Below are 17,977 nucleotides of genomic sequence, written 5' to 3'. Positions count from 1 at the left end.
GCCAATGCATGTCTAAGTTTATTTTATCGCTTGTCCTGCAGAACTCAACATCTATTTTAAGTCATTTATGAAGAGTACAAGTGTGAATAGCTGCAGAAGTTTTGCAATTCCAAGAACACCACATACAGCTTCTAAAAAAAGCAAATTTAACCTTCCCAACAAAGCCTCAACAAGCGTCCCAGATCACGTTTCCGAGCTACTGATTTCGGACAGCAAAAGCTCATCTCCTCCACATCTGAAGTTGATTAGTTTATGAAGAGGTCCCCGGCATACGGCAGCATCCCCCCCCTTGCTGGCATCTCGCCCCGCGTGTGTCTCCTTTCCGGACAGGCTCAGTTTACCCCAAGCCAAGTGGGACAGGTGCAGGTCGGTCCCTCAGGCTTTATCCTTCCCCTCAGTTTACGAGTATTTTACATTTTGCCGCGGGCCACAGCTCCTATAAATAAACCTGGGCTGCCTGTGGCAGATGTGAAGCCTATCGCTGCCTGCATGCTCCATTAGAGGCCCCGGCTTCCCAGCAGCGTGAATGTGAATAGATCTGAATCTGCAATGAAATATTAATTGGAAGCAACACTATTCTCCTTTCTTTGGAGGGGAATTTTAATTGAGGACCACGCTAACAAGCTAATATCTTCCTGCACCATGTGGTCGCAGTGAGCTGAGGCAGGAATTGGGGGTGCTGGGATCTGCCCTTTTTAATCAGAGCCTCTCCTATCACCTCTGTCTCCCCCAATCAACCCAAATTAGCATCCCACCGTTCATTGCCCAGCAAACCCGTCAGCGGCAATTGCTTGATTCGACTTGTGGTTTCCTACAAGGGTCAGAGGTTGAGCAGATCAGCTACAGGACAAGTAAAGCCCCATACGAGGCAGGTACCACCTGGGATTAGGTGAAACCGGTGCACCCAGAAGGGCAACCAAAGCTCAGCAGAAACATCTCAGCCAGGAGAGTCTGGAGCATCCCTGTGAGATCCATCCTGACCTGCAACACTTCCCTTCATGCCCCTTAAGTCCTAACTAGCTGGGCTGTTTTCAAGCCAAGGGCTCCAGCTCGTTACTGGAGATGCAGAAGAGCATCTGTGGTACCCAGCAGTGCAGTGAGAGATGCTGCTGAAGGTCCCAGGTCACCCACCCTTCAGGGGAAGCACAGGGCTGAGCAGCCGCTTCACTTGACTCAAGAGGCAGCGAGAGCAACCCCATCTTCGGGGATGACTGATTGTTACCTGCTGCTGCCTCGCTTGCTCTGTCAGAGCCCGGCAGGACTGCTTGCCTTCTGATAATTCAGCAAACCGGAGCAAAATAGGAATTTTCAAATATCACGATGCTTGAAAATGTAAGTTCAGGAGATTGGGTTTTCCCCCTGTTCTTGGCTAAATTTAGTCCACCCAGTGTTGCACTGGACTTGGAACAGGATGGAAAGAGATTGCATCCGAGAGAAGTACCTGTTATCCTGCTTTTTCCGTGTATTTTGGTAAAGACTGAACTCTCTGGGACATCAGGACACGGACACTGCTGCAGCCTCCTCCGGGGAGGGAGGGAGGGCTGGAACACCGTGTCCTGCAAAACGACTCTCTGTTAGTTGAGGCTTCTGATTTCCAAGGGTGGGAGCGGGGAGGGGTGGGGGTGAGGGGTGATAACTGCCTCCATCCTACAAAGCAGAAAGCAAAGCTATAGTGAAGCAGCTGGCAGGGCATGAAGGGACAGAGGGACAGATCCTGCGGTGGGATGGAAGGGGAGCCGGTGCCAGTGGGGCTGCATCCAGCCGTCACTGCCACATGTCGCCCGTGTCCCCGTTCTCGTGGAACTTGTGGACGTGGTCGGCGTACCTGGGGAAAGAGCACAGGCACATTAATTTGCAGCAAGGTCTAAAGTGCTTTGATGGCTGAGCTGGATCCGCGCTGTTTCTGAGCGCTGGCTGCCGTCGTTACCCCACGCTTTCCTCCAGCCACGGGCAGCAGCGCCTGGGAGCTGCTCAGGGCAGCGGAGTCAAGGCATGGGCCTTATCCTGGCATGCCTGGCTTTAGCAGGCTTCCTTGCCGGGCAAGAACTGCTCACGGGAAGGGATTTGGAAAACACCTGACTGAAGACAGGCAGTTGCCCTGCCCCATGCGTTTTTTCTCCCTCCCATCCTCACCGGATTAAGGGTTTAAAACCCAAATAACCCCCCTCATTTTCCAGGACAGAGGTGCACCGAGCAGTGCCCAAAAATCTGCTGCAAACCGCCACGCTCTGCCCACCAAACCCAGGCAGACGATGCTCCCGACCCCCGGGGCCAGGCTGCCCCAGCGCGCCCTCACACCCACTTCTTAGCGCAGTAGGCAGCACAGTCCCTCCCCACGCTCTCGCTCCAGGCCGTTTTGTAGAGCACCTGCAAAGTATGAAATACAGTCAGCCCTGCTTTCACCTGCCCATCTCTGCCTGCCCTCACTGCCTGTGTCACCGCTGGGCCGTCCCGTGTCCCTGCCACCCCATCCCCGCCGCCACCAGCAAAGTCTCTGCCGCAGCATCTTGCAAGTGCCTTTGTTTTTTGTGCGTCAAGCAGAGACCGAAAGCGATGCTCTGGGTAAAGCTGGGTTTGCAGCCTTGGATCACCAGCACGGAGAAACCCAGCCTGTGCTTCAGGGGGCTGCCCTGGGGACGGTCAGGGTGACCTTTTCCAGTGGGTTATTTTTCTGGGGCAGCGCTGCGGTGGTTTGGGGTAAGGTGGGTGCCCACCAGGCTGCGCAGGGATGGAGATGTGGGTTTGGAACAGGCTGAAGGAAGGTCACTGCTTGGTTTGGTTCCCTTTTCCCTTCATGCCACCAGGTTTCCATGTGGTCCTGTGGTCCAAGGAGGCAGGGAGGCAGCGGTGGGTTTTGGGAAGAGGGTGCATTCAAGCCCTGGAGTCCTGTAAGCTGTTGTTATCACCAGGGCAATACTCTTAACTCCACAAACACCCATCAGCTGGCCTCCAAATTAGGGTTAGGTTGAAATTACAACAGGCAGAAGGCAGCGGTCACAAAGGGGTGAAGGCTGTGCTGTCTCCTGGGATTAGCGGCAAAGATGTTGCCCCCACCATGGGGATGGAGCCGGGTGTTTGTCCGTTCCCCCCTTGGACACGGTGCGTGCCCAGCCCAGGCAGCACTGGGTGCTGGATTTCAGGCCCTTTTGTGTCTAGATGAAATAAGATCATTCCAGCTATGTAATATTTATTAATTTTACTTTTTTTTTAGGTTAGAGCTTTAAAGTTTAATGATGTTTAACTTTTTATTTTCTTCACTCCTTTCCTCACCAAAATAACACAAAGTCAGTTTTACTTTGAGATCAGGATAGAAATATTGTTCTGAATTGTCTTTCATCTTGTTTCATCATTTAATTATTGATGATTTGCTTGTTTTGTTGTTTTTTTTTCCCTGAAGTGATAGATAAACTCCCAGAAACCACGCAAGGATACAGGAGGAGTTTGTACCACAACTGACTCCCAGGGCATTTGAGCTGGCTCAAGCCTCTGTTCCTAACCAGACCTCCACTTCTTTACTTCCAACCCTCATGTGCAGTTGTGGAAATTTGAAAACTAGAGAAAAACAGAGCCACAGGGCAAGTAAGAAACATGGGCAGAACCAGAGCTCATCACCTGGAGAGGCAGCAAATGCTCCACCGTGCAGGAGGTTAAGGGATGTACCCAGAAATAGGGAGGTGGAATGCACACGATCTAGAAGCTGGCATTGTGGAGATGTATTTTATTCCTAAAATTGCTTACGGTATGAGCTTCATAATAATGAATCAAAATTTTGCTGCCTGATGAGCGGAGCGCTTGCTTACCTGTGTGCAGGGATGGCGAACCAGACCTGCACGCAAATGTGCTAAACCCTGTGTGAGCTCCCAGCACGGTGGCACCAGGGCCCCACGGCTGTTTCCAGGCATGCCATGAAGACACAGATGGCTTCCAGGTCTTGCCCTTGGGCAAGCCTGTGCCCACGTGAAGGTGGCCATTCCCACCCTTTGAAGCCCAGGGGGATATTCGCTGGCATGTACGTGTCCCTGCTGAGCCATGCTGCACCGTGCCTCCAGAGCCAGTGATACATCAGCTGTAACGCACTCACTTGGGGCAATATCTTCAAAAAGCAAAAATTCCCCCTGGAGGGGATGCTTGCTGCCATTTTATTGGGGTGCCCACCCCCCCACGGCCCGTGTACTTACCAGGAAGACGAGGCAATGCAGGAACAGGGTGTAGAAGAAGGCAACAGTGCGAGCTGTCTTATTGGACAGGATGAGCCGCCCCTGCAGCAAGAGCAGAACGGAAAAAACCCATTTTAATGTGGGTCAGTGGAAACCAGCCGTCCCCGTGCACAGGCTCGGAGAGACCCCGGCCAAGACCGGGGCCCTGTTTCTGCTAGACCCTACATAAACATATAGGCAAGGAGAGATGCTTTGCCACCAATCCGTGCCCACCTCTGAGCGGCCGCTTTCCCTCAAGTGGCTGCCACAAGTGCCTGTACTCTCAGCCCAAAATTGCCCAAATCGAGGTGAATTCAGGGCTGTGAACAGTGGTATTTCCCCCCAAAAAACTCTCTCGGGGGGTCATATTCGTCCACCTTTACCCCAGCTTTCTCCACCTGCTCTACCTGCTCCCGTGGCACCAGCCCTGACTCAGTGCTTGCCTGCAGCTCAGCGTCGCTCTGGAGAGAAACCCCGGCAGTAATTAAGTCTCTCGTATTTTTAATTCATGAGCTCAAAGAACTTGCGACTTGCAGCATCCCCTCGCCGCCTCCTTGGCAGGGCAGCTGAGCAAACGCTGTGCTGCTATTCCCGAAGGCTGGCCCCGGTGCGCAGCCCTGCCTGCACCCCAGCTCTGGTGCGGGACCCCAGGAGTGACTTCAGAGGGCGATTTTGTAGCCAGACCCACAGCGATGGGGCAGCTTCTCCAGTGCCCTGGCACATTTTAGGGGTGACTGCTCTGCACCCTGGGGTTTGTACGTTCCTCCAGCCCCTGGCATCCCTGCGAACCTCCAGCCAGCTCAGCCTACAGCCAACACGGTCCCGTGCCGTGGCTCTGGACCCACTGGCAGTAAAGAGCCGATAAAGTGGGATTAAAGGCTTGGTACAGCGTGGAGCCCCCAGCTCTGGCAGCGGCGAGGCTTTGTGCTGGCTGAGAGCCGTGCACACCCTCTGCCAGGCTGCACTGGTGGCTGAGCACCTTAGAAAATGTGAGCTCTCATGGCTGCTGGTCACTGCTGGGCTAGGATTTTAGGGGAGCTGTGTGCCAGACCACTAGCTGCTCTCCCCGCTAACAGGCTGGTGTGGTCCGGGCAGATCCCTGGGGTCCCACAGCTTGTCCTGCTGCCCTTCCTACTTGTCACTGTTAGGGAAGGACTTCACCCCCCCTTGCTCAGCCATGAGTACAGCTCTCGGGCATGTATGTGCTGCCTCCTTCTGTGGCCGGTCCCCAGCACGGCTGCCACGAGGTAGAGGAGCATCAGTGGCCCTTGGGAAGGCACACAGCACTGCCAGGGCTAAAGCAAAGCAAAGTCCCAGAGTAGGGACTGCCAGGTGGACATTGCTCTGGGGGATTTTGGAGAGCAACCAGAAATGTGGACATTCCTTGGGTATCTTCGAAACCTCACTAAACCTGGTCTACAGGTCTACCCATTGGTTTACCCTCCACCTTTGCCAGCCTGCAGAGATGTCCAAGCTCTCCAGGGTCTAGAAACCCTGCGGGGCCGGGCAGGGTCATGCTCCAGCCCCTCGTTTTGGAGAGGCCACCACACAGCAGCCGGACTCTGGTGATGTCCGAGCTCTTCTGGCCCACGGCACTGGGGTCCCAACGGGAAAACCTTCGTGTCCACCCCTTCAAAAGAGCCAGTCAGGAGTAACCACAGCCTAGAAAAGCAGCTTTACGAAGGACAGATCCTACCTTCCTACACAGCAACTTTTTATTCCCGCTGTAAAAGCTAGGGATTCATTATGGACATAAGCACATTCCCCAACCACCACGCGGGCTTTCCGAAGCTGGCATTAAAACCCACAGATCTCCCACCAAAGCAATCCTGGGCTGAAATCTTCTTTGCTATTCATGGCCACAGCGGAGGCTGCTGTAACAAACAAGATTATGTTCTTAAATATTCCCAAGGAATAACTCCCCTAAGTCAGTTTTTTTGTAAATGCCTTTCATTAATTCTCCGTGGTGCTGGCACGCCACCCAATCCATATTCATGTTGGCATTTGCTTGGTTTTTATGCAAATGACAACTTTGCCTTTATTACAAGATATTTCTGCATTCCGTGGCTGTTGTAGACCAGCGGTCCCACATTAACCTCTGTTGCGCTAGATAGCCGGGGGTTAACTCAGCCCAAACCTGCTCCTGCTCCTGCTGCTAATGTCACAAATTCAAACAGAAGTCAGAGCTTCTCAATAATCACATTTTTAGCTCAAAAAGTAGCATTCAATCCTAAGAGACGGCAGCCAAAACCCGCGGTGGCAGCAGCAGCCCACCCGCTCGCCACGGCTCAGGTGAGGACCCTCTGCTGCTGTAGACATCGGCAGCTCCCCAGTATTTTCCCTGATGCTTTTTTGGAAGGAAGAACCAGAGCACCAAGGGTCAGGGCCTGGGAAGAGGTTTTCCTGGAAAACGTGATAAGGAACCACTGTGTGCCTGAGGATGCTGGGCTGTGTGAGGCAGAGCATCGCCCAGGAGCACGGGACCCTCTGCAGCCTGTCACACACCCACTCCCCAGCTGTGCAGGCTGCTGGGGCTCTCCGGGTGAGTCTCCTGTGAGGAGCCAGGCTGAGCTGACCCAAACTGCATGCTGTGTGCAACCTGGCTTCACCCCCAGGCCAGCCCTGGGCTGGGGTGCAGTGCTGAGCCCCCCAGCCCTGTACAAATGAGAGGAGAGGTGCTTCCCACAGCCCTTCGCATCCCACTCCCAGCATTGCCCCGGGAAGCTGTGGGCACGGCCTGGGGGACACAGTGGTTCATGGCAATGCTCTGAGACACACGCTGTCCCCGAGCTCCTGGGTCACACCCTGACACCGCAGTGGCCTGGGCTGTGGCATTGCTGGCTGGGTCACCCGCTCTGGCCAGGACCCCCTGGGAACACTGTGGGAGGGAGTCGGGGAATGGGGAAGGAAAAAGCAAGGGTGGAAAGTGGTTTCTCCTAAGCCAAGCCCCAGTACGGCCCCAGCATGGTCTGCCCCTCTGCCCGGGGGAGCAGGGATGGGGTCTGCCCCCCACCCGGGGCCAAGCCCAGCAGCAGCATCCCCTGCGTGGGCACTGGGCTACAATCCTCTTGCCACCCACTCGGCATGGCGGGGGCAGCCCACTCACCATGCTCAGCGTGGCTTTATCCCAGGGACTGAGGCTCAGGTACTTGCGCTGGCGTTCCTGCAAGTAAATGGTACAAGAAGCTGATTTTGAGGCTCAGAGGGCTGATTTGGGGTTTGCAAATCAGGGAAGGAGCTCTGTGCCCTCAGATGCTCCCACTCCCCCACGCACACAGCCACAGGAGACATCGTGTGGGCAGAATGACTTTTTCTTTTAATTTTTTAAAGCAAATGGCATTTGAGTGCGCTTTGTTTTCTAGAGTGCTGTCCTCTGGATTTCATCCAGGCAATGAAATAATCTCCCTGAGAGGTTTCATTTTCTGGCTGCTCCTTCCCTTCAACACGCCTGGTCCACCTTGCTGCGAGCAAAACCAGAACTGAGCAAAACTACCTGCTCGGTGCCCGCGGCGCGTGGCAAAGGCTTTTTTGCTTCCTGAGCTGGGCAAAGCCGTGCTCGGATGCCGAAGCAGTGCCGGCAGAGTCCCAGCCCGGCTGCAGGAGGTAGCGATCCCACGGCAGAAAGAGGGGCTGATGCACAGGGAGGGTGCTGGGGGCTTTTTGTACCTTCCTGCTGAAGGAGGAGAAGGGGTCCAGGCGCTCTTCGTACTGGGAGGAGTAGCGCTGCTCCGTGTCGTCCCTGCTGCCGCCCTGTGGGAGCAAAGGCAGGGTGAGACCCAGCGGGTGCTCGTGGAGCTGCCTGCACCTATCCTGCCTGCTGCAAGCGGTGTACGGACACCCAGCACAGGGCCAGAGCCCCACCCCACCCCCCGTGCCCCTGAGCTCCTCATTTGGAAGAATTGACCCCCAAAGCATGGAGCAGCACAGCCCAGAGCTCCCCCACAGGACCGGCAGCATCTGTCCCCTTCACAAAGGAGCATCACAACGGGACCATTTAACAAATTCCTTTCGTCCACGGGGACTCCACCTGTGTCTCCCTATTTTTCACCATTTCCATGAAATAATGGTCACCTGTGTCACCCCAGAGTGCTCACCTGGAACCGCTGGGGCTAGTGCAAACCCCACTCTGAATTCCTTTGCTGCTGGGCCAGCGGGTAGGAGGGACAAGGTGGTTTAGGGGGAGGAAATCGTTGTTTAATACAGCTGTTATGAGCTGGGCAAAGGACAAGGAAAATGAAAACTCCTTGACAGAAGTGAAAGATTTAGGTCGGCTCAGACAGGCTGGGTTTTAAACTTCTCCTGGGACAGAGGTTCCCCTTGCCCAGCCTCAGAGGAGGAACGGCAGCAGCAAGCCCCGAGGATGCTCCTGCAGCCTGCGCATCCCTGCTCCTCGTTCTGCTGACGCTACCTCTGCAGGTCATGAGAACTGCAGATTCCACACCGTTCCTACCCAAAACCAGCCTGGAAACGACACCACATGTCGAGGCATGGTCACAGTCTGGCACGAGCCCTGGCTCCCAGCTCCCCGGGCTGCACGTCCCTGCTCAGGGGCTCTGGTGCTAGCCCATCTCTCCCCCAGCACCGTGCCTTCTCCAGCACCGTGACGCTGACATTTACCAAGGTCTTTTTGGACCTGCTGCTGCTTGTCCTGCCTGGCATAACACGATGGCCGGTGGCTCTTTCACCACGGGTAAACCCCGCTGCACGCAGACCTTTAGCAAATATGCCCTTACGCGCCGCAATACGATCCACAGGTCACCATGCAGTTAGAAGCCAGCGATGAGACCAGCTCCCAATTTAGGGGCGATGAATTCACTATAGCCTGGCCTTATTGAATGATCTTTGATGATTATTTTTAACGTGTCACATGCCTGATTAGGTGGTGAATTATGCAATCCCCCGTGCTGCTGTGTCGAAGGCTTTTGCTCTTTAGATCATGTGAATGGCATTCAGGGGTTGCCTTGTGGCAGCAGATAAACATGGATATGATCTTCCACGGGAGAAACGGGCAAAAATGTCAGAGGGGCTGACCCAGCATCATCACTGAGACATAAATAAAAGAACCAAATAAGGTCCTTCACGGCTGTAGGAGTTTCCCATCCCCAAATGCTATTAAAATACCCATTGATAAAATGGCCTCAGTCCAGCCAGTGCAGAAAGGCAGCAGCTTTGGGGGAGGGTGGCAGGGCAGGCAGCAGGCACGGTGAGGAGCTGGCATTTGAACCAACGTCCCACCCCCTGTTATTGTCATTTTTGCATTTCCAAGGAAAGCTGGAGGTCACGGTAGCCCAGCTCTGACCAAGGAGGTGGTTGCAATCAAAAGCTCCCCGTGCAGCAGTCTGACACACTTGCAAACCCGCCAGGGATTCCCAGGGATGAAACCCCTGAGGGGCACAGCATGAACCGAGCAGGTTATAGCAAAGTCTGCCCCCCCTCCCCAGCCTCCTCTTGGCATTACTGGGATGACTGGGGTGGTTTTGGGCTGGTTTCTGCTCTGCTGGGGACAGGCCCTGGCTGCCCAGGGCAGCGGGAAGCTGAGCAGCTCGCTCTGCTTGCCACAAGAAATCCAGGGTGTTGGGGAAGGAGCACAGGTATGACAGGATGAATTATTTCTCAGGCTCTAACTGCAGGAATTTATTGCAGGTCCTGATTTAACCTCTTGTTGCCCAGTCGGGCAGGAGCACCCATGACTTGCCTGCTGGAGCATCACGCTGCCAGAGTGAGCATCCAAGGGGTCTGTAGCAGCCCTTTTGGGGTGGGAATCTGGGCTTCTGGCATCGAAGTTATCGGACGCCCTTCAGCACATTTAAAAATTACCCTCCCAGCAGTGAGGCTGGGCAGTGGCCCCCCTAGACAGAGCACTGCAGCCTTTTTCACCCCCGTTAGCTCCCATTTTCTAACTTTCATGCAAGGTGCATGTGGGTAATGTACAATTTCCCCATTGCTCCTGTACACCCAGGGTAATGGTCTGCGTTGGGGGTCGGTCTGTCCGTGTGAGCCCAGCCCACCACTCACCCGGCCGGGGTAGCTCTGCAGGAACTTGATCTTCTCGTAGAGCTTGATGTTGTCGGCTCTCAGGTTGTCCAGCTCGCTCTGCAGGGCATGCACCGTGTGCTGCATCATGCGGTTCTCCTGCATGTGGGGAGCAAGGGGGCTGTTAGCAGCGAGGCCGGGGGGAGTACAGGATCTAACCGGGTGTGAGGCAGAAGCGGGGGTTGAGTTGGTGCAACCAGCCAGGGTTCACTCCTCTCTCAGCTTTCAATCCCCCAGCTCTGAATTAAAATTGCTCCCAAATTAACATTGCCCCAGCTGCAACTGAACAGGGCCTCCAGTCTGGAACCATTAACGAACCTGATCCCACCGTGGTTGAAGAAGGGTTGGGGCAGCCAAGGGGGCTGGGGGTGGCTTTGTGCTGAGACTTGGCCACCACGGGACAATCCGTGCCCCTGAACTGGAGCACCACCGCTGGGCTGGGGGAGGCTTTGGTTCTGCTAACAGCAGAATATATTTTTTTCTTGCTTGCAGTGCCACTGCCTGCGTTGTGCTGCTAATGAACTCCCCGCGGGTCATTAAAGCAGCCAGCCCCAGACTGCAGCCCCTGCAGCCCCCGCCAGCCGCCCTCCCCACCCGACGTACCCCCTCCAGCTCCTGGTTCCTGGCCCGGAAGCGTTCCCTCTGGCTGGAGATGATGGAGAGGAGCGAGTCCACCTGGCCCTCGGGGAATGAGGTGCCAGGGGACGGCGGGTGACCTGCGGACAACACTTGGCATGAGAAATGACCTGGCAGATGCCCCCCACCCACTGCAGAGCGAGTGGGGCTTGCTCAAGGTGTCTCCTCCAACGCTGCGGGACCTCAGGGGCACCCAGGCAGATACACTCCTGTGCACAGCTATTCCAACACCGACTAGGTTTTATGCCTTTTTTTTGTTGTTTTGTTTAAATTTTGGGGGATTTGTGCTGGGAATGGAGAGGTTCACTCCCCAGGGAAAACCAACTGCATTATTTGGTGCAACCTGTTGCTGCCTTCCCATGACCCCAACCCTCCCAGCCCCTGCCAGACTCTTCCCCCCCTGTCATTTCTGCAGCAGCTGTAGCCCTAAGAAAAGACCCAGTGCCACCACTGTCCCCTCCATCCACATCCCCTTCCCCTCCTTGCACCACAGTCACCTCCATTTCATACTTTCTCCTCTTTCAGCCAGCCCAGCAAAGCAGGGGCTGCTCGCCTGCAGCCATCACCAGCTTGCTGTGCCTGGGAGCCCCACTTTGTGGGTGTCCCCCGTGGCTGCCCCCCATGACAGGGCTCTGCGGGTGCCTGGGGGGTGTGTGCTGTGGCCATCCCTCCTAACTCTGCATCTCTGGCAGTGGGAGGCATCCAGGACCAGGGAGAAATATGTCCCTGAGGCTGTGACTCAACGGGCTGCACAGAGGAGCTATTCATAGCGCAGGATGGGTGGCTGCAGGTTGTTTGGCTTGGTGGGACTGTTGCCGTGATACTGTTTATCGTGTGTTTTCAAACCCTTTCAAAACAAAAAACAACCCCCCCCCAAAAAAAAAAAAAAAAAGGAGAGGAAGTGGGTTTTCATCCAGAGGAGCCAAGCATCATTATTTGATTCATTTTCTCCTGCAGACCTTGGTGCAGCAAGCCAATGTCAAGGAAATGTTCAGCTCGCTGGCTCTGGAGGGGGTTTGGTGGGGCAAGAGCAGGAGTTAAAGTGCAGGGTGTTTGGTTCAGCCTGGTTTCACCAGCTCGGCACAGAGCCGGGCCTGGCATGTACCCGCTGCACCATCCTGGGAGCAGCTGGAGGACTGGCAAACTCGGCACAGATGGAAACCCATCACCGGCCCCAGTGAAGGGCAAACGGAGCAGGTGATGTCTGTGCCTGCTTAGGAGCATCCTCATGCTGCCATCCCCGCCCATGGCACCAGGATGGCCCCGCCAGCACCTTGGCTCCCAGCACGGCTCCAGCTTCGCACCTGCCTCGCACCCACCGTAAAACAGCGCCGTGGCCTCCTTGATGGGCTCGGGGATCTTCTCCAGGCTGGGGATGGCCGCACCCTGGGCAGTGCAAGCAGAAGGGATTAAGCACTTCCCACACACCCAAAGTCACCTGGTCAAAGCAAACCCCTCCTGGATCTTGCTACCACCCCAGCACCCATAGCCTCGTGGGAAGCGTCGTACAAAACAGGCACTCCACAAGGATCGAGGCTGAGACAACAGGGAGAGGCTGGTGGTGTTCAACCCTCAGATCACATCCTTTTCCTGGGAAGGAGAAGGGCTGGATGGGCCCTGGATGTCACCACTGCCACTCCCTCCCACACCAGCACTGTCCCAGTGCATGGGCATGATGTGACCCTGTGCTACGTGAGTCATGAGAAAGAAAGAAAAAGGCAAAAAGAAAAAAAAAAAGGAAAGAAAATAAAAAAGAGGTGATAAAACAACTCCCATGCTTGCTGTTGACCCCCATCAGTGACAGTCAGCCCCCAGGGCCACGTTGAGTGGTCCCTGCCCACTGCTGGGAGCCAAGCGCCGTGGGTCGGGGTTACCTCTGCATCCGGGCGATGCGCGGCGGACAGGGCTTGGATGGTGCTGAGGTCGTGCTCCAGCTTGGCGATGAGCTCCTTTTGGCCAGCCAGCGTGGACACAGCCTCCGTCAGCTGGATCTGCAGCTCCGCACAGCGCACTGGAAAACAGAGCCAGGGCCATCACCCAGGGCTGGCCCAAACCCCCAGGTTTCACCAGGCGGACATGGAAAAGCTGAGCAACCCCCACCTGGAGCACCAAAGCCAAGTCAGAGCAGCAGCCTCCTTTTCTCCTTATTTCTGGGGGCAGCAGGAAGAACCGCGCTGCTCTGCTCCTGGTGAAAGGGAGCAGGGGTCCAGCCCACCTTGGTGATGCCTCAGGGTGGGCTGCCATCCCGATGCAGGACCCGTGCCATGTCCCAGTGCCACAGGCAATTGTGAGCAGGCAGCTGCTTGCACCCGTGCGGCTGCTTCAAGTGCATCAGCAAGGTATTTTTGGTGCTGCAGGGGGTACCTGGCAGCACCCTAGCCGGGCAGGGTGGGGGGACCTGGGGGGGAATGAGGGGAGCTGAGCCCACAAACTGATTCCCAGGCCTGGTCTGCCCAGAAAAGGGGTGATGGAGGCGGCTCTGGGCAGCACGTCCCCAGCTGTGGGCACTGGGACAGGCACGTGCGGGGCAGATGGCTGCTGTGGGTGTTGGAGTGGGGCGAAGGACATCTCCCAGGAGGGGCTCAGGTGGGACCAATCCTGCCCCCAGGTGCTGGGTGAGGCTGTGCAGCCTCCAGCATCCCCTCTCGGCCAATTTTCAACAAACGAGCCCTCTTTCCAGTTGCTTCCCCCCCCCCCCGAGTAAAACCCACGCCCTAAACCACAACAGGCGCTCGCTGGAATGCTCCAGGAGCAAAACAAAAGCCTCTCGTTCCCCTCGTATAACCCCAGCCCAGATGTGAAGCAACGGAGAGACACGTCAGGGCCAAAACACAGCTCCAGCGAGAGGCACAGGACCAGCACCGCAGGGCAAGCTCCTTGCTCCATTTGCAAATCCACGCCGAAACACAGAGCATCAGCAAGCAGCAGCCCTGTCCTGCAGCACAGATCTGCTTTTTCACCTTTCTCCCTTGTTGCCAGCAATGCCTGGGCCTCTGCCTGGCTGAAAAACCTGCTCAGATCAAGGTTCAGACCCTGTGTTTTGCACCACCAGCCTCTCCGCCGCAGGGATGCAGGATACATCCCTCTGCGCCTGGATTTCCAGGTGGGTGAAAGCTCAGGTCTCAGCTGTTCCAGTCCCTCCCTGATAATTCCCGTTGTAATTATTCCCCTAAATTCCAGACGGCTGGAAGGCAAAAAAAATTCCTCATTTATCAACAGCCAGGGAGCAAGAAATGCGAAGGCTGCCTGGGAAGCAGCCGCGCTGGGGGAGAAGCGAGGACAGACTGTTGCACCCGCAGGGCCTCCTACCCTCTCTGAAGACTTCAGACGAGTGGTGCAACGGGTGCAGCTCAATTCCAGTCCTGCTGGGATGGGAGCTGCCCCGTGCACCCTGAAATTGGCTGCCATGGGGCGGGAGGGGGGGTTCTTACATGGGGCTGGATGCCCTGCAGAGTCTGGCTGGGAGGGTTGGGTTCAGAGCAGCAGCGATGGGGGCTCCAGTGAAGCCATGCCCAAAGCCAGCCCAGCTTTCCCGTGAAGCAGGAGCTTTGCCAAGGTGCAAATTTTCCCCATTTTTGTCAGAAATGCAATTCCAGTGTTATTGATAAGGGACCAAGCCTGCCTGCAGGGACAGGGAGGCAACACATGCTTCAGACGCGACATGTGGATTGATATTTCCCCCCCCCCCCCCGTCTATTTGCATTTTATAGGTCCCAAATCAAAGGCTGAGGAGCCACCAGGAGCAGTTGTGATAAAGGTGCAGTCCCACTGGAGGTCAGTGTTTCTCAAGAAATGGGGATCGCTGCCTGCTCCCGAAACATGGGTGGCCTGCTGCAAAATACTTGCATTAACAAGATTTGGAAAGAAGAAAACCTCTTCCCTACGGTTAATTATTTAATTGGCTATCTCTTTAAATTGCATTAAAATGTAATTGGGAAGCTATTACTAGCCAAACATGGGTTGTGGGGCCCAATTCTGCACAAGGCAGCCCTGAGCATCGTGCGAAGGGCCTGATGCTGCTGCTGGGAGCTGATGCTGGGAGCAGAGCAGAGGGCTGGCTGGGGCAGGACATGTCCCCCTGCCCCCCACCCTGCCCAAAAATCCTCTGCAGCACTGAGCTTTGGCACCCTGCTGAAGGAGACCTGAGCCTCGGATACCAGCTCCTGAGTTTCTCTCTTAAATTATTATTTTTTTTTGCTTTGAAGTTACATGGACCGAGCTTTTCAGTTTGGTTAGGAGAGAAGGGTCACTGCAGAAACACGGCTCCCAGTTTTACAGAAAGCTGCATCCTTCCTTCCCTTGGGTTTCTGCACCCTTCCTTCCCTTGGGTTTCTGCATCCTTCCTTCCCTTGGGTTTCACTGCCTCGGCACTGGCCAGGTTCCTACAAACCATCCATGAAAACAGAAAAGACTGGAACCGTGTCTAACACTGAAAGCAACCAAAGTGCACGGAGCTTCTCTCTCATCTCCCCTTCAGCATCTCCTGTCACAGTTGCTTTGTGGTGGGTTTGGTTTTTAATCATAATTTTCTTCTTTCAAAGGGGCAGTGGCCACCCACCAGCTCATCACTTCTCTACCAGCACCTCTTCACCTCCAGCAGTGGGGGGACGGCTCTCCCAGGAAGGCAGGTCAGTTCAACCATTGAGATGGAGCAAAAGAAAATCTGCCTTTGTCTTCTCTTAAGCTTCTGTGCTGGAAGGCCCTTGCTCTGACCCCTCAGATGTGCAAATGCCTCAAAAGCTGCAGAAGACCGAGAGGTACAGCAGAAGATAATGGGACAAAGAAGGTGAAGCCCTGGGGAAACTGGGATTTGAAACCACGTATCTTTAGCCTCAAACTCTGTCATCCCTGACTTTTGAGGCAATGGAGAAACTGGGCCTGACATTGCCATCACCTTGGGAAGAAACTGGGCAACCAAACGCCGGCAGGGGCCACCTGCCTTGCCTGGTGCCACGCTCCAGTGCTGCTCGGCACAGGCTGGTCTGGTTTTTCCTTGTCTGATACATGAAAAACAAGAGGCTGAGACTGGAGTTTTACTGAAAAAGATCTTCTGCTTTCCTGGGAGTCCTTGGGAAGGTGGCAGAGCAGATGGGAGTGGGACTGTAGGGTTTTGCATGGGACACTAGTCAAGACCCCAGATAGCAGTTGGTTGGTTGGGTGAGCTCTCCTTGTTCAGGGTTTGCTTAATTCAAATTCCCCATGACGCTGATCCTAAATACCTGAGCTGGCCATCGGTCATGGAAAAATGTTTCCAGGCTCCCAGGAGTTTGGTGGAAACGACCTGTGACAAACCCAGGGCAAGGAGCAAGTCCCCAGCACAGCCACCGACCTCTGGCTGCCAACCCCTGAACTTGGGTTAGTACCCTACCACCACAACTCGATCCTCCTGGGGAATCCCGGGCTTGAAGAGAAGCACCTTTCAGGAAAACCATCAGCCACGAGCCTCTTCCCACATCCCTGATGTGCCCGACCAGATCTTCAAGTCTTTTCTGCATCATGGAGCACGTGGCCCGATGGAACGCGACGGGAGCAGGGAGGTGGATCAGGCCCTCTGCAAGGAACCAACCACTTTGCAAAAGACTGCTCATCCATCAGGAAGAATAATATTGGTAAGGCTCTTGAAAAACATCACATCTTGCCCCAAACTGAAGGAGAGATTAGGAAAAGCCCCTGCGCGCGGAGTGTGCTGTACGGAGGCCATCTGTCCTGGGAAGTCTAACGGTACCTCCAAGCCGCTGCCTGAGGAGCACAGCCACAGGTGACATCGCCGTGGGATGAGTGTTTCTCCAAAAATGTGAAGTGTCTGTGCGGACAGGCCGTGTGGTGAGACACAAAGGTGTCTCACGCGGAGGGGAAACAAAACAGTCCTAACATGAGAATAAAATATTCAGCGGAATCTCACACTTCTTTCACGGCGGATAGCCCCATCAGTCTTGCGCTGCTCCAAAGCTGCAAGTTCAAATCCTTTTAGTGACTGTCAAGGGGAAAGAAGTCCCGGAGCCCCCAGCTCCCCAAGCATGTTCACAGGGAGCACCGAGCCCAGCAGATGCAGGGGCTCATCAGAAGCGCCTGTGAGCCAGCCAGCCCAGCGCCATCACAGAGCAACAGCAACTTTGACTCCTGTAACAAGCCCCAGCAACTGGACTCCCTTGGCAAATCATCCAAAATAAACAGCATCTGTTTTCACAGATGGAGAAAATTAAGACATACTAGCAACTTAGTTTGAAGTTATAAGGCCAGACATAAATAAATGAGAGGCAATCTTTCCATAAGATGGTGGCTTGATTACTGGGGATGCAGACAGATGAATAAATCACCTTGGGGTGAGATAGGCTGTAACTTGCTACACATCCATGAGACCGGAGTAACTGCTCATGTGCATCCTCTGAGCCTGAAGGAAATGAGAGGTAAGTGGAATTGCTGAAGGGATCTGCAGGGTAGGAGCACACACATGGGCAGTTACTGCAAATTAGCTGATGCTCTGCAAGTTCACACCCTGATTTGCCTGATGGTAACTTTTTAATCTCCCTCCATTACTGTCTGGCCTCCTTCAATTTACATAACTGTAAAATAATAAAACAAGCAGAGAGGTGATGTGGCACGCTAGGAGCTTTCTTTGAAAAACTATCCTCTCAGAAGTCAACTGAAGTGCATTGAAACCCACTACTTCAAAGGTTTTCAGTCTATTTTATTGACTGGAAGGAAGATGATGGTAAGATAACTAAAGCTGGGAGCACCTTGACATGAAGGCTGAGAAATCCAGGCACAGAGCTGGAGACTCATTCAACACAAACACTGAGTCTGAATGTGCCAGGACGAGGAATGGGAGCCAAAGGAAGAAGCAGAAAACCGAGTCTGCCACGGGCCCTTTGATTTTTCCAGCTCGTTCACCCTTCCCCATGTTGGGTCACTCCAGTTAATGACTGGGTTGCTGCGGACAGTTACTTAAAAGCTGCAATCATCGTTCTTCACCATGCAGGAATAAGTGCTAAGGCACTCGCTGGCATCTCCCTCCCGTGGGCCTTCTCAAACCAACAAAGTCTTACCTCCGGTCCTACCTGATGCCAGAGCGCCCAGGTTTATACATAAACTAAGACTCTTGAAATACTTGG

The 17,977-nt window shown here is 54.7% G+C and overlaps 1 protein-coding gene across 1 annotated transcript in view; it reads right to left on the bottom strand.

The window, feature by feature from the left end:
- The window catches only part of CUX1 (cut like homeobox 1), a 281,195-nt gene continuing 263,218 nt past the window's right edge, over positions 1–17,977 (bottom strand). The window contains exons 15-23 of the mRNA XM_055715010.1: positions 12,740–12,876; positions 12,185–12,251; positions 10,833–10,945; positions 10,212–10,328; positions 7,863–7,946; positions 7,303–7,359; positions 4,179–4,259; positions 2,303–2,367; positions 1–1,825 (exon numbers count right to left, since the gene is read on the bottom strand). Coding sequence (XP_055570985.1) covers positions 1,765–1,825; positions 2,303–2,367; positions 4,179–4,259; positions 7,303–7,359; positions 7,863–7,946; positions 10,212–10,328; positions 10,833–10,945; positions 12,185–12,251; positions 12,740–12,876 — 782 coding nt within the window. The 3' untranslated portion in view covers positions 1–1,764. The remainder of the gene's footprint in view (positions 1,826–2,302; positions 2,368–4,178; positions 4,260–7,302; positions 7,360–7,862; positions 7,947–10,211; positions 10,329–10,832; positions 10,946–12,184; positions 12,252–12,739; positions 12,877–17,977) is intronic.

The sequence above is a fragment of the Falco cherrug genome, chromosome 1 (genome assembly GCF_023634085.1).
Source record: "Falco cherrug isolate bFalChe1 chromosome 1, bFalChe1.pri, whole genome shotgun sequence".
NCBI classification, from domain to species: domain Eukaryota; kingdom Metazoa; phylum Chordata; class Aves; order Falconiformes; family Falconidae; genus Falco; species Falco cherrug.
Note: the sequence above shows the minus strand (reverse complement) of the source record. Positions and strands in the feature narration are given on the sequence as shown.